General features: G+C 39.2%; 1 protein-coding gene across 1 annotated transcript in view; it reads left to right on the top strand.

Annotated features, from left to right (window-relative positions):
* Positions 1–14,606, top strand: part of LOC119903953 (dehydrogenase/reductase SDR family member on chromosome X-like) — a 31,752-nt gene extending 17,146 nt beyond the window's left edge. Inside the window, exons 4-7 of the mRNA XM_038720276.1 lie at positions 6,125–6,226; positions 7,162–7,369; positions 8,287–8,494; positions 12,736–14,606. Coding sequence (XP_038576204.1) covers positions 6,125–6,226; positions 7,162–7,369; positions 8,287–8,494; positions 12,736–12,915 — 698 coding nt within the window. The 3' untranslated portion in view covers positions 12,916–14,606. The remainder of the gene's footprint in view (positions 1–6,124; positions 6,227–7,161; positions 7,370–8,286; positions 8,495–12,735) is intronic.
* Positions 14,607–15,843: the final 1,237 nt, after the last annotated feature.

Here is a 15,843-nt window from a genome sequence, read left to right as displayed (position 1 = left end):
GTGTATATATACAAGATAGTATGTGAGTGTTTATTTGTACTGGTGTTTTATTATTGGTCTATGTAAAACAACCATACAGATTTAGAATTAAAGCTGTCTTGACTTGGGAGAGTCTCATCCCTTTAACATTACAAGCTGGAGTTGACTGGGGCACCAGCGAGCCTCCCCTCTCCCATATCAGCTGAATAAAAAATGTCTGTGGTGGAGCTAATGCTGGCATGCTGCCCAGACTTAATATTCTTGGATATCACTGTGCTGTTTATCAGAGAGCTCAAAGTGAAAATATTTATACCTCCTTGCTACTTCATAAGAGAGAGAGAGACAGGGCAGTCCATTCACCTTTTTGTATTTTTACTCTTTATTTAGACAGTATTGTAAAAAAGGAGAGAGAGAATATGTGAGAAGCTATAGCAGGGTGTGATTTAAGAAACACGTGGCTTCATCATCCAAACATATCTAAGATCGTCAGTCACATTTCACCACATTGAGTCCTTGTATTTACAGTCCAAACAGTCTGAGTGCTTAGACAGTAAAGGATGTGCCAGAAATTAATTGCATGTCAAGGTGTTTACTGTCAATTTTAAAGTTGTAATCCTTAAGATGTCAGTCCTGGTTGAGGTAGGCCTAACAGCAAATGCAGTTTAATAATGCAGATCACAGAATCCTATTGTCGTTTTAATAAAGAAGTCAGACAGTAATTGGCCTGGGTTGGTTACCTCTCTGAGAAGTTGGAGGTGTGCAGCCTGTCGCCTGCAGCTCTTGGGTGCTCCTTCTTCTTCCATTAGTCAATATTTCAAACTGTTCCAATGTCAAAAAATGCAGAAAATCACAATGTTTTAAGAGCAATAGCAGTAAATGCTAATCTGAAAGACAAACACATTGCATTTCTTGTGACTACTTCATGATGAAATAATGAAAGTCAACTGGCATTTTGCCAGTTAAATTCTTTTAACGTTGCAGAAGTAGGAAATATTTGCTTTACATTAGCACTAAGTTACTACAGAATCTTGCCACCTAGTTCGTAACACTGCAGATATATAAATATTGCAATACTTTCACCAGTGGGACATAGGTTCACTGGTCCACTGGTGAGCCTATGGTCCACTGGTGAAAGTATTGCACCAGTGGACCATAGGCTCATCACCATTGTAATACCCCATTTGGCGATAGATAGTGACTTAATAGACATAATAATAATAAATAATTTAAATGAAAATCTTCAAGATTATTACTTTAATGCGTGTGAGTAATGCAGGATTTCTGGCCTTTTGGCAACCAGAGGAGAAATTTGATGTATTCGCCAGCGATGCATTTTAATATCAGATTTAGGTGTAATCCAGCTTAATCATACCTGCTGTTGTCACAATCAGGACACAAGATTCATGTTAGAGCCAGGTGGAAAGAGGGGATTTATGGTGAAAGAAGCAGGCAGTCCTCCCTCATCATTTTTATTGCTAAAAGTTATTCCTTTTTTTAAACTAAGAAATACAGCAAACAGAAGAAGATGGGGAAATTGAACTTTTGTGCTGTGAGTTGTACGTATGAGGCATGGGCGCTGACTTACCTGCTGTCCAGGATGCAGGCTGTGCTTGATATTCCAGACTGTCTGTGTTAAAAGTGCAGCTGAGTATGTAAATGTGAGGTTTTCCTGGATGTTTAGCGTTGCATGCTGAAGCCTAGCTGGAAAATAAAAAAACGTCAGTTTCAGTTTACAGAAACGAAATAAACACATTTAATTTTATTTGTACTATTTGTTAGAACATTTTTACTTCTTCATTCTTCTTAAGTTAGGGGCTCTTTCACCTAAAATCTCAAAAAACTCTAAAAAGCCTTGTATAAACAGTCAATGGATTTTGCTTTTTTCTTGTGGTACTACAGCGGTTCTGATTGTGCACTGATGTGGCAGGAACGATTTATAATCACATTTAGTGTTCAAAATTATGGACGCGATTGTATAACACTCGCACGTCTGCTTTTCCCTCTATGAGCAGTCAGTGGAGACGCAAAGACAAAGAGGAAATGAAAAAGGGGGAAAAGGAAGGTGATGGTCCACAAGCTCTGAAGCAGAGTTAGAAATCGCTACTCTTCCATGAAACCAGCCTTTGACTTTTGCCCCCTTCAAACTTCACAAGTCATAAATGTGACATGGTGCATTCATGTGTCTTTGTTTGGAAGTAATGCCAAAAATACACACTGACAAAAATCTGTTGTGTTGTAGTAAAGAGTAAACTAATATGGGGAAACAATAACAAAAGTGGCACCGTCACCTTTCACCTGTAATAGTAATTTTTTACAGCAGACATTTTGGCATTAACATTCACAGTCGCTCTTGTTCTAGTCAAGTGTCCCAGTAAGCCATGCCCATCTGACATTGAGCAGGCATGCAGAATACCAGGACCCTGAAACGAAATAAATGGAACTTATTACTTTTATTATTTATCCTACAGAATGACTGTCTGTAATGACATGCTTGATTGAATCAACAAACAATTTAGATTCAAAGTTGGATTTAATGCTTTTTATCAAATCTGAATTCAGTGAAAAAAAAGTACTTACCAAACCTTGATCCCTTTGAGACCTTTCTGTGGCATCTTTTGTGACTGGTTGTTGAGGACGAAAGACAGAGATTTTTTTAAATCATGGCACTATAGCTTTTGCAAGACTCATGTTGAGTGGCTTTTCACTGCCCTTGAGCAGTTGTCGTTAACAGGAATGCATCACAAATCTCACTTTATTATAACTCTGTAAAAAGTGCATATCCACATTTTCATTTTACATAACAGTGCCATTCCATTAAACTGAAAATGGACTAACTGTAGAGCTTGGTGGTACTGTTCAGAGTACATAGCCTAAAAGAGGTTTTAGACCATTTGAAATAGTGGAAAGTAGCAGTGCATCAAAAAAAGAAATAACTGACAATTTATAAACCCTTTTTAAATGACAAATTCTAAGATAAGACAGTTAAGTCATGAAAACTATTAAAATATTGACATAAAAAGCGAATTATTTGCACAGAATAATGACCCATATTATGAACAACAGTAGAATGTGTGATTTATATGGTTGTTGACCTGGCTTTATATGTATATCATAAACTCAACAAACTGGCATGCTGTAGAAAATTTCTAACTTTCACTGCTTTATTGAAACAATTTGCCACTTTAACAAATATAACTAGAATCACACGAATTTTGCTGTTACATTAACTCAAAATTGTTCATTTGCAGTTCACAGTTTAATTTAACTTGCAGCTCAATTGATAATGATGATAAATAGAAATGGGGACTCTCAATGCATGAACACCATGTGTGTGTCTTTCAGTTCCTGTCGACAGTTTCAAATAGTTCCTCTGTAACAAAAACATAGTCAGTGTCTTTGGCTATTTAGTGGGGAAAGCCAAGCTTTTATAGAAGATCCTGGGGTCTTAATTGAGGGCTGACAGTGTCAGAATGGTGCCGGACCGATGACATTTCACTCCCAGTGGGCTTTCTAGATATGACTGGCCTGTCTGTAAGGACCCGGCCACAAGGGAGCCCACTCAAGAGGACAGGAGAGGACTGACTGAGGAATGGCACACAGAAACACTGATGTACCTGTTCTCTGGCTAATGCACATGTGCACACAGGCGCACATTTGCCTGTTGGTATATAAACCAAGTGCACACACGGAGATATACTTGTGCTTAGGGTTATTCAAATGCACACGCTTGCTTTCTCTGCTTCTGTCTTTCTTTTCCGTTCTGCTTCTCTCTGTCTTGAACACAAATACACTCAGCTCAGGAGGTGAGTGGCATGGCTTGGAGATAAGGCTGCTATCAGACCTTCATCGGGGACGGCTGCACTCTCAACGTCATGGCGCCTTTTTCCTCTTATCAGCTCCATCAACTCTCCTTCCTGCTGCTCTTCTCTCTCTTTTCCTGTCCTTTATTATAGTTGACCCTCTACAGGCTTACTGGAGTCGGGATATATTAGTTTCTTGATGTTTGAATGACGTGGTCTACATTGTGTATGATGGCTGTGCACTCGTGTTGTGGTACTTTGGCAGCAGCTTTTTATTCGAAAAGGATTTGTCAAACACTAAAAAAGTAATTCAGAGCCCAACAGGAATGGAACCAAGTATATTTACACATTCAGATGGGGTTCAACCCTAATTTGTGCAATCCGTGCATTTAAGGGTTTGCCCGTATTATTAAAAAAGCAGGGTGCAAGTAAGTAAAACATCCCGAGGCTTAATGCAACTTGAGGTATACTTGTCAGCATGGGTGACCTTCTGGTTTTATCGTTTTACATTCTCATTGTTTACATTCTCACTGTTTATCCCACACTGATACTGTGATAGGGAATATTACCCCTGTCACCTGCCCATCCAGAATATGTTAAAGATGAAAACAATGCCACCATTGTGTATTATAAGGCTGTTGTTGCAAACATTACACACACTAGCACGGTACAAGGGAACCTCATCCAGTAAATCGAGTTTTATATTCTTGATATTTGTATATTGCTACACTGTATTTATGTACTTTTCTGTTTTTGATGAGGGATTGTTGTTTTTCGTGGTTCGGTGCAAACCAGTGCCATTTCATGTGTTTTATTTTAGACTTAAAAGTTAAGAATAGGACATGCAGTATTTTTACATTTTTAGACTGCTTATGGATATACTGTATATATTTACATATTTATACATGTGTGTTGATGGGAATATGTACAGATATGTTGTATAATCATGAGCGTTAGTAAGGTTGGAGGTGTGCATGCAATCCAAGAATAGTTTCCTGTTTTGTTTTCCCCCTGTCTTGTACCTGACATAATACATGCAGTATTTGTCTCCTCCCTGAGCTTGAATTTAAAAAAAACAACTGCAACAACAAAAAACCCAATATGTTTGTCCCTTAGAGAAAAGCTGAGAAATTAAATGAACATTCTCAGGAGGATGTAGGTTGGAGGTACAATTTAAAGCTTTTCTCGAAGAGATGAGATTTCAGTTTACTGTTTAAGATTAGGAGTGACTACACAGTGCTGTGGATTGGGAAGGTCATTCTATCAACAGAGAGCCTGTTGGGAAAAGAAAGATTAACATCTTTACTTGTATTTATTTCAACAGTAAATAAAAAGAGAAAACATATAGAGACAGAAAAGGGAAAAAAAAAGAAGTCCAAATACAAAGCATCAGACCTGGCCAGACGATATTTAGTGAATAAAAGCCGAATTGTGTATTTGCCAGTCTATAGAACCCTTTTGTGAACACGGAAATATTGAGTACACCAAAGTTTTATTTTATTGGAAGTCATCATGCCCATATACATCAAAAAGGATTTTCATGTTTAATTCTCAAATCTTAAAAGAGCCTTTATAGGATTTTCAATGACATTGTATAAAAGAGAGCATCATGCTTAGCAACAGGGTCAGCTTAACATCATATCTTAGTTAAAAGTTCCCTCCTTCTCTCAGAGACACTCTAAAAACTTTTCAAAATCACTCTTGAGCTGGGGCATCTTATTATATTTTACTGTGTTTATTATTGAGTTCACTCTGTTCATGAACTGGAAATACTTTGGCTATAGAAAGCAGCACAGCACAAATGCAAATGTGGCAGTGCTCTTCGACGCAACATCAAGCAGGCAGCTTGTCATAACACAGTCTGTAGTTATACCTCTGCAGATATTACAGTCATAGTGCTGCTTCACCATTAACACTCTCCATACTGTGCTAAGTAGCAAGAAATGTGTGCCTGTCCAAGTTTCTAAGTATACTCCGTGTTCAGCATCCCCAAAGTAATTTTGCTGCATGTGTATACACACAAAGAGTCACTTTCACGCTCCGACGATACCAGCTCCTGGGCACTGCTTTCTTACCTATGTCTTATCATACATTAGACCTGATATAATGGTGTGTTAAGCTTTGATGGAGCTCGGGAAGAAGTATTAGGTTTGATATAATGAGCTGGAGCAACAGAAGCGTAGCGCTGCCAGTGCCAGTATTGTGGTATAAGAAACCACTGAGCCTGCTAGAAGAGATGATTAATACAGTCTTTGATGTCTTACCACCAAAACGGCTTGCAGAAATAATCCGTTTACAATGGCTATGATGTGTGCGCCTCTGTTTTATGTGTGTGTCCATTCCAGTGGAGTTCACGAGACTGGACCTAGCCTCTTTGCAGTCTGTCCGTCAATTCGTCCAGAGTTTCAAGGAGCGGGACCTGCCGCTAAACATCCTGATCAATAATGGTGAGTAATGGAGGTGTCATGTTTTTTTGCCATGTGTGGTCTGTGTACTGTACATGCAGAGTATAGTATTCAGTGTGAAAAGTAGAAATCCTCTGCGCAGCCATGTAATTTAGAGGCTGCCACCTGACTGTATTGAAAAGGATTTAAAGTCAGCTCACTGAAACATTGCTTACATACAGTACTGGGAGATCAACACAGTGCATGTGCTCCATCATTCAAAACATAGTCGGACTCGCCACCGGTGCACCGAGAGAAATGCCGGTGGCACGACACCGGTCGCTCTGTAACAGAGACAGAGACATGTTGTGAGCGGCTGAAGCAGTGAGACAGAAGAACATAGGGAGAAGAAAAGGAAGGTTTAAGTTTGGCTTGCGGTCCATTTAGTTATCTTTATCAGTGCCTTTTGTTGTTTAACATGTTAAACTTTTCATAAAGCTGACGTGCTTGTCAGTGTTCTTGTCAACCGACCGATCACGGCCTGGATGGGACAGGACATTAAAAAAGTTTGACGTACTACAGCAAACTTTACACTGTTGAACCATATGATTGTTGGCAAGTTAGTACTTAGCTTTAACAAATAAAAGCCATTTTATAATGATTATAGTATAAAAATATTATACTATTATATTAAATTATATTGAATATTATTACAGAATATTATTAACATTCATTTAACTATGTTCAAGAAATACTCATTTCGTGTCAGTATTTGTGCATTTTCCTTGATAATCAAGAAAGTAGACTCATAGTACCATTTGTTCCATTATAATTGAATCGAAATCGCAATATCATCCACAATGATCACAAAATGACTTTTGCTCCAAATCATGCAACCCTAGTTCTTATAGGTGTTACGCACCATATTTGGAAAACATTCAAACTTCAAAAACTAAAATATATTTTTGTGTGCTTTAAATGCTTGTGTATGTGTCAAGCGGGTGTCATGCTGGTTCCTGAGGGCCGTACTGAGGATGGATTTGAGCAGCACTTTGGCGTGAACTACCTAGGCCACTTCCTGTTGACCTGGCTGCTCCTGGACACACTGAAGGGTTCTGGGAAATGTGGTTGCTTTTCCCGCGTGGTCAACGTCTCCTCCTCTGCCCACAGCATCGGCGAGATGAGACTAAATGACCTAAATAGCTGGTACCCCCTCTCTCACAAAATATAAAAATATAAAATATAAAGCAGTTTATAGTATACTAAATATACTACTATATTAAACTAAAATAAATATTTCAGTTCAAAATGTCATGCTGATTACAAATTGAGTGCAAGTCATTTTTCGTAAGTTATCGTCTGGTAAATGCTGCACATACAAATCTTTTCCTCTGTGCTTCAGAGTTTCCCACCAGTACTAATGGAAGAGATAGCAGCAACAGTTTCGACTTGCAGATGTGTTTAATTTTATTTTATACATTCCTGGTTTTACACTTTACACCATCTGTTAGCTAAAATAAAAATAAAATGATAAAAAGGAACATCATTATCATCAAATGTATATCGAATACTCAGTCTTTTTTCACAGATGTGTCATATCATACACATACAGTATGATATCAGTATAATATTATAGGGACTCAGTGGATCAACGATTAATAATTTCCATGACACCGAAGTAAAATTTTAATTACTTTGCGCGTTTAGATTAGCTTTAGATTCCCATACAGGTACATTGACAAACAAAAGATACTAGAAAAGACAAATTGCAGTGTAGCAGTCACTGCCTTCCAGGTGTCGAAATTGCAAATACTTTCCTTCCCTGTAGATGATGCACATCGGCGTGTGTACATATGCAAGTCTGAACTGTTGTTGCTGTGACTTTAAGAGGTGGCAGAAGTTGGACTGGACACACTGAGTCTGAGGATTCACAGATGTCTTGTTAAGTTTCCACTTCAGCAGAACAAGTTCTTCTTACATGTTTTTAAAACTATTACCTAATGTGGCAAATGTTGATTGGAATGAACTGAACAAAACTGAGAAACAGCTGTTTACCTGTCATATATCCTTGTTATATTTAAACAGGCACATGGTCTGACTGTGTTTTTCTTCACTCTTTTCAGCGAGTGTTATTCAGCCCATGCTGCTTACTGTCAGAGTAAGAAGGCGCAGCTGTTATTTAGTTCCCACCTCCACCAGGAGCTTCAGCGTGGAGGTTTCCCACTGAGTTCATGTGCTGTGGATCCTGGCATGGTGGACACTGCTCTTTATCGCCACCTCTGGACTCCCATCTGCCTGGCACAGAGTGCCATTGCTCGCTTGCTTTTCAAGGTACAACACTGTCCTGACTTTTATCTGCTTTATTTACACAGAGGCAATGTTAGATTTATGTCATCCTGCAAGACAGCAAAGCAGATTAATAATTATCCTTGAAAAATAAACCCAATTAACTAAACAGTTAGAGTATATACATTTTTCCAGGACGCCTTAATCTTGATGACTTTTAATTTTTCCTCGATCCGCCCAAGTGCGTTTTATTCTGCTGTTGCCCTTGTTAGGATTCTGCTAATTGAGTCCAATCTAAAATCCAGTCTAAAATGTATAATGTCTATTTATTTGTCTCAAGTGTTGAATGTTTTCTCAAGGTCTTTGAAAGATTTGCAAACCAAGTGTTTTTTTTTTGTTGAAAGGAAACAACAGATCTACTGTTTACTCCAAATCTTATGCAGTAATGAAGCACAGAAACAGTAACTGTACAGTTTGCTAACTTGAAACAACAAACTGGAGCACAGACATTGTTCAGTATTTTATTATACAAGATGCACAATCTATCCACATCACTGAAAATGGAAGTGCTACTGAAAATCAAGACAGGCTGTTCACTGTGTGTTGTATTTTAAAAGTTTCTTGCATAGCTTAAAGCCCTGGCCGCAGGCTGCTGTTAATGTCCCTGGATTTTAATGGAAGGAGACGTGTGGGCGTGTTTGAGCCCAAAACCACAATTGTCACAGGCCATTTGCCCCCGAGCATGACCTAAAGGTCATTCTGCCCAACAAACCCAAACACATTAATCACACAAACTCATGCATGTCATCATTAACACATACACAAACACAAACACACAAACAGTGATTCTGTTCTTTTACAACACCTTTTTCTAATCTCAAACCATCATATTTTAGTGCCTGCAAAGCCAAAGGCTAAAACATATAAAGAGAAAGAAAAAGACAGAGTACTTTATCCATCACAAAACAAACAACCTAAGAACAATCAAGGAGATAGATAAGAAATAAATAATAACTAAGGAAAGAAACTAAAAACTAGAAACTTAACCTAAATTAAATTAGGATCATACTCTAAATATACTTTTTAGTGCAAATCTACAATATACAACAGTAATTATTTGCCCCCCAAAAATAACATTGCAGTATGGTATGCACTGTAACCATTCAGCTACCAACGGACTCTATATGTTGATGTTTTGTGAATCTAATGTGTGTATTTATGTTACCATGGCGACCTATCAATCAGGCTAGAGTGACTCGTACCCACAGCACTGTGTAAATTTATCCCGCGCCGTTGAAAAAGCTTAGTAGGAGTTGGCTGTTCACTTTCTCTGGTGAGTACATTTAGTTTTAAGACTGTTGTTCGCTAGACAAAATTGTCAGCCCAGTTAAAATGACAGTTAACGTGAATTACAGATGGCTAAGCAAGCTAGTTAGCTTCCACACACGGCCGTTAGCTCCACCGTCTCGTCCAAATATGGTCATGTCCGGTGTTGCAAAAAAATCAACATTGCGGCGCCCTATCAGCCTCGAGGCTTCAAAACAGCAGTCCACAAACCAACGGGTGACGTCACGATAACTACGTCCACTTCTTATATACAGTCTATGAGTGAAATGCCATCTGTTGTTCTCCTAAGGTTGTTCTAAAAGACTAGCATGAAAAGTAAGAATTACAAAAAAGGAAAAAAAGATAAAAATTCATGAGCAGACTAATTTAAAAGAAATACTTGGACGAGTGAATGTGAGGTTTTGTGTTATAGAAAATCTGAATGTGGTGTGTTCTCATGCAGCATTTTTTATCTGAACAGACACTGACAGTTTTAGACAATAGAAAATATATAAAGTATGCACGGCACTCTTTAAAAGGTTGATCAAACCAGCAGCATCTTTTGGCTGCATGATGCAGTCAATATCGGGAGAAAGTAGTCAATTTCATATTTTTTCAAACAGCAAGCAATGCACCAAAACAATCCAACAAGGGAAAGACAAAAAAAACTACTGAAAGAAAGTCTGTTTAACTTAATAATTCAGAGCTGACCTAATTAGAGTACAAGTATCTTTGAGATGGCTAATATCAAATCCAAATAATTTTTATGCCGGTTCTCCAGGTTGAAACTATTTGGTTTTCTCAGTTTTCAATAAGTATGTGTGTTGTTGTTACTGAGAAACGTGCTAGATAAATTAGTCATGGCATCACCCTTGATGGAGAATGAATTTTCAGTTAGTTCAGTTCAATGATATTGCCATCAGAAAGCAATTTACTATGTAAATAAAGCTCTTTAGTTAGGTCACATGAATGAAGAATTAAGGGGTTACTGATATTACTGGTACATTTAGGAAGGTACCACAGAGAGCCGAGCAAAATGTATTTGTTATTTTCTGCAAAGAGCTTTTGCTCCAAACAGCCCCACTTACCTGCTTCATATAGATCTATATATTGCCAGCGACAGATGCTGAACTGACGACTCTTTTGACATTATATGAAAAATCTCCTCGTGGTACTAGAGGTGAGGCAGCCAGCAATGAAACCCACTTGACCCACATGAGTCGAAGGTTAAACCACTCTCTCAAGACCTATTGTAAGCATCTTTGAACTTTAAAATCATTATTTAACAGACTTAGTGAACAAAAATTATTCATCATCTTATAAGTCTTTGCCTGGTTTTGGCAACAAAGATCACAGCAGAACTCGACATTGACTAGTTAACTTAATAATGCCATTATATAGTAAAGTGAGGAAAGGGATCAGTTCTTGAAAACCTTGATACTGTAACTGTATTTACATTCTGACTTGTGTAGTATTGAACAACATTTTTACTATATCAAAATTATGAATGGCGAAAACCGGTGACTTATTCTTCATGCGCACATTTTGCCTGCTTCATCATCAAACTCTCTGTTGTGCAAATAATGTTTCTTCATGCGATATAGCTTGCAAGTCCCCCCTAGTGAGCAGTATTAATTTTTGTTTCCTTACACATATCTTCCTATTCCTGGCTGTAGCGTGGCTGATAATCCAGTCTGTAACTTCAAAAGCCTCCCACACCATCTGAATAGATGAAACAGAATAAAACACAACAGTGATCACTCGTCCCATAACAAAGTACTATTTAACTTCCAGTGTTTTGTGCTGTGTAGATCCAAAACGGGGAGAATGTTACAGCGATGGCGGCATGATCAGACATTAGTATATTGTGGAAATCAGAACAAATTACATTCTCCCTTAAGGTCAAAAGCATATTATCTGTCCTCGAACTGTAGTTATGACCACACTATGAAGTGTGTTAAAACCAAACATTTCCCCCTGCGACCCTGCATGGATAAGCGGTTATAGATAATGGATGGATGGATTATTTTATTATATAATAAAGGTTGTATAGTGTGGAATAGTGTTTTGTGACATTGTTTCTCGGGTTAATATGGGCTAATACATCTGGGCAAAAAAACACGAAAAAATAAGGATGTCATCCCTCCTCTGCTCATGACCCAACAGAGACTGGGTGAAAGAAACCATGACCAGAACTATAACTTAAACTGGTATATCAAGATTAATAGCCTTTTTAGCGCAACTGGGAAGTCCTAAGTAATCACACGTAATCAGCAATGAAATGAGTGGCCTGTTGTTATGGAAACAAAATGTTCTTTTTCTTCTCACAGAAAGCGTTTGAGGAAGCGCGTGAACAGACCTTTAAATTACCAACAGCAACATGAATAATGAAGCACAAGTTGTGTTTGCCTGTATCATCGCTAGTGCTGAAAAATGTAGCACTGCAAGAAAAATAATAATTCATTCAGAGGAACAATTAAAATTCCTGTTTGGATATATTGTGAAGCGCTACAACTCACATAGGCGCCACACACACACACACACACACAGTATGCAAGTGTGCTGTTGATGCTCGCAGGATGTGATGATCCCCTCTGTGCTCTGAAACCTGCTCCTGGTCTCACAGCTGACACTGAGATCATTGTTAAAATGCATCAACACTAACACTCGCGCCCACGTACACTTATGCATGCAGACACACACAGGCACACACCCTGAGCCTTCTTTTCTCTGACGCTAACATACAGTGACATCAGCCCTCCTCTGGCATTCATACACACACACACACACGCACACACCCCAACACGTTACTTGTTTGTTGCAGTGATAACTTGTTGTTGAACTTGTCATCCTGCAGTCGCTCCAATTCCTTTTGATGTTTGCGTACCTTTTGTATGCAATGATTTTTGTTTTTAAATGTACATATGTGTATATTTATATGTACCTCTGCGTTTCCTTAGACTCCTGCAGAGGGTGCTGCCACTGTGCTGTACGCTGCTCTGTCACCCACCCTGGAGGGGGAGTGCGGAGGAGGCTACTGGGCCAATGGGTGCAGGGAGATGACAACACCACCAACCTTTGACCCCCAGCTGCAGCTGAGCCTATGGGAAACCAGCCTCCAGTTGCTGGGCCAGCAGTAGCATGGGACTAAAGGACGGCTAACTGGGCTAAACCTCAAAGAAAACATCAGATAAAGACCCTTAACTCGGGGCAAACCAGCCACCTTCTCCTTCACCCTTTTTGTCAGTATTTTCTCTCCGCCCATACCTCACATCGAGGCGTTCGTAGTGATTTATGTTGACAATCTCACAATCCTCTGCTGGACTGTGATTGGTTATTTTTGGAGTGAAGACCTCCCTTTTTGTTCTATACCCGCCAATGGAAAATGTTTTTGTTTTTCACTACGAGTAATCTAACATTTACATACACGTACAAACACACTCGAGGGTAATATCGATTATATGATTTTGCTGTCGTAGAAACTGGGCAGATATCAGATATCAGTTGTCATCCGTCTCTGGTCACAAGTTTATTCCCTGATCATAGCTAACATCCGATATGGCCAGAGATATCATTCCACAGTGTCAATCTGCAATGACACCTGCCTCACTTTGCCTTAATGTCATTAGTCGAGATGTCAGTGAAGAAGTTCATTGTCCCTCAGTGAAGTAAATGCAGTTTTTGAGGCTCTTCTATACTAAATATCTGAATCTAGGCAGACATGAAAACACTTTTTGTGCATAGAAGTAATTCATTTCAAAAGGTGTATTTTGCTGTAGTATACTGGCTTCAAAATCACGTCGATCAAGCCCTCACACACACACACACACACACACACACACATTCATGCACCATGACAATGATCAAATCTGAACCCGCCTTGCCGTGGCGGGGAATGTGATGTCATTACTTTACTTTGACACATCACAATGATTTCTCAGATTGTCTTGCCATCCCACTCATTTGCCTGGAAGCACTTTGTTTTTTCAGGACATTTGTGTGCTTTTACTGGTTAGTACTGAATCCTCATGTTAACTGCTGGTAGGTGTGTGATATGCTGCGTTTTTAAAAAGAAAAGGTGAATTCTGCCGTTCTCATAAAGATGCTGGGAAAACATTATCAACTCCTCTTCCCTTTCCCTCTCCACCGCTCAGCGATCCAACAAAAGACGTTCCTTCAGAATGATCAGGGGATTTGGGAGGAAATTAAAAAAAGACAGAGAATCCATGTAAAATTAGGCCTAAATTTGGAATAATTCCCCCTTTAGACCAGAGAGTGATTAGGTTTTCAATTTTTTTGCTGTTGTCATTTTCTGAAGCCAAGATTTCCGACGTTTTTGTTTGCTTTTGTCTGCTCAGAAACAAAAACGGAAAGATGGGGAACCAACCGCCACTTCGCTATGTCCCCATTTTCCTTTGTGATCTGTGTTAATCGGTTTTGCTGTGTCTGTGATAACGTGTGTGTGTGTTTTATGCCTGTGAGTTAAGAATTAACTCATGCTATAGAGCCAGTTCATGTTGATGGATAGCACAACAATGGCCAGTCCTGGAGGAACAGCAACGGGAAGAAGAGAGAGAGGGAAAGCCCCTTTCTTTTTTTTCAGTATTCAAGCTGTGATTGGTTCCTCATTGCTGCTGCTGCTGCTGCTTCCTCATTTGGCACAGCTCCCAGTGCATTCTGGGATTGAGATTTCCCAGTGGTGAGAATCAAACTCCATCTGCTGAGCTGACACACACACTCACTCAGAAACATTGGAAGCAGTACATCCAGTCAGAGGCTTATCTAAACAAGCACACAGCAAACAAACACGTCTGGTAATCAGGCCGGAAAATACATACACATACATACACTGTGCGCCATAATGCCATCTCCACTGTGATAAACAATTTTAGCTGTGAAGAGGAAAAGTTTTTATCTCAAATTAACAAGTTTAGGCTAAAATCCTTCTCCACATGCCATCCCTTGGCTGTATGTGCATATTGTTGCTTTGAATACTGCCACTGAGCATCCAGCGTTCGTTATTATCTGCCGTATGTGAAGCAATAGTATCACTGTGCTAGCTAATTCAGCCAGTAGCACAGAGTCAGACATAGAATAAGGGAAGAGCGTGTGAAGTGTATAAATGAAAAAGATACCAGCTTCAAGTTACCCATATATCAGGAATTCAAAATTTCTCTGGCTGCATGTATAAAAAGACACTGTTAATGTAAAGTTGTATTTTCACCCTATTTTTCAAGCAGTTTGAAGATGTGTCCCAATTCAGAGGCTGGATCCTCTGAAGGATGAGGCCCACAAAAGGCTGAACCTGCTTCTCCCCCTTAAATGAGATGACGGTCTAGACTCAGAGATATAAACTAATGGTGCATCTGGTGTCAGCTCAACTTTATTATAGGATGTTGCTAACAGAGTTTACAGTATGAGCTGTGATGTTTAACACACAATGAACACCTGGCGCATAGTGGCGCAGGTTAATGGTAAATATATTCATATTGCTTCCATTTATTTGTAATGCCCTGTGATTAACATGTCCATGCTGCAAATAGTGGAGTTCATGTCTGGCTTCCTTTATTTACAACCTATTGTTCGTTGGTCTAGTCCATGAGATGTGATAGATCACCTTAACATAAGTACCTGGTAAATATGACGTGATCACATGACTTTATGAGATGACGAAGATTGCCCGAATGCTCTTTGAACCATCGATCAGCACACAGTGGGGTTGTTGAATGTTGAGGGCCAGATGTGTCCTCCTTTGGGGTAAAAAAGGCAGCGTTTCTTTTGTGGAAGAGCCTTTGAAATGGGACAGGCCTTGTTTGCTCGTAGTGATGAAATGCAGACACTGGATCTCCATCTTTAGACAAATGCTGCGTTCATGTCATACGGGATGGATGGTAGAGATGGAGAACATTCCCCATGTTTATGACTTGTGTGAGAGTTCACATCACCTGACAGGTCAAGACGGCTGGTCGTGTGTTACAAATGCTTTGAATGACAATATAACACTATATCAATTACCTATAGGTTTAATTAACTTAAGCTGACATGTTTGTTTGGTTTAGGCTCTTCTT

This window comes from Micropterus salmoides, unplaced genomic scaffold, assembly GCF_014851395.1.
Source record: "Micropterus salmoides isolate LMB-PRFRI ecotype aquatic unplaced genomic scaffold, ASM1485139v1 Ms_hic_scaffold_15, whole genome shotgun sequence".
Lineage (NCBI taxonomy): Eukaryota > Metazoa > Chordata > Actinopteri > Centrarchiformes > Centrarchidae > Micropterus > Micropterus salmoides.
The sequence above is the reverse complement of the archived record's forward strand: the minus strand, read 5'-3'. Positions and strand labels throughout refer to the sequence as shown.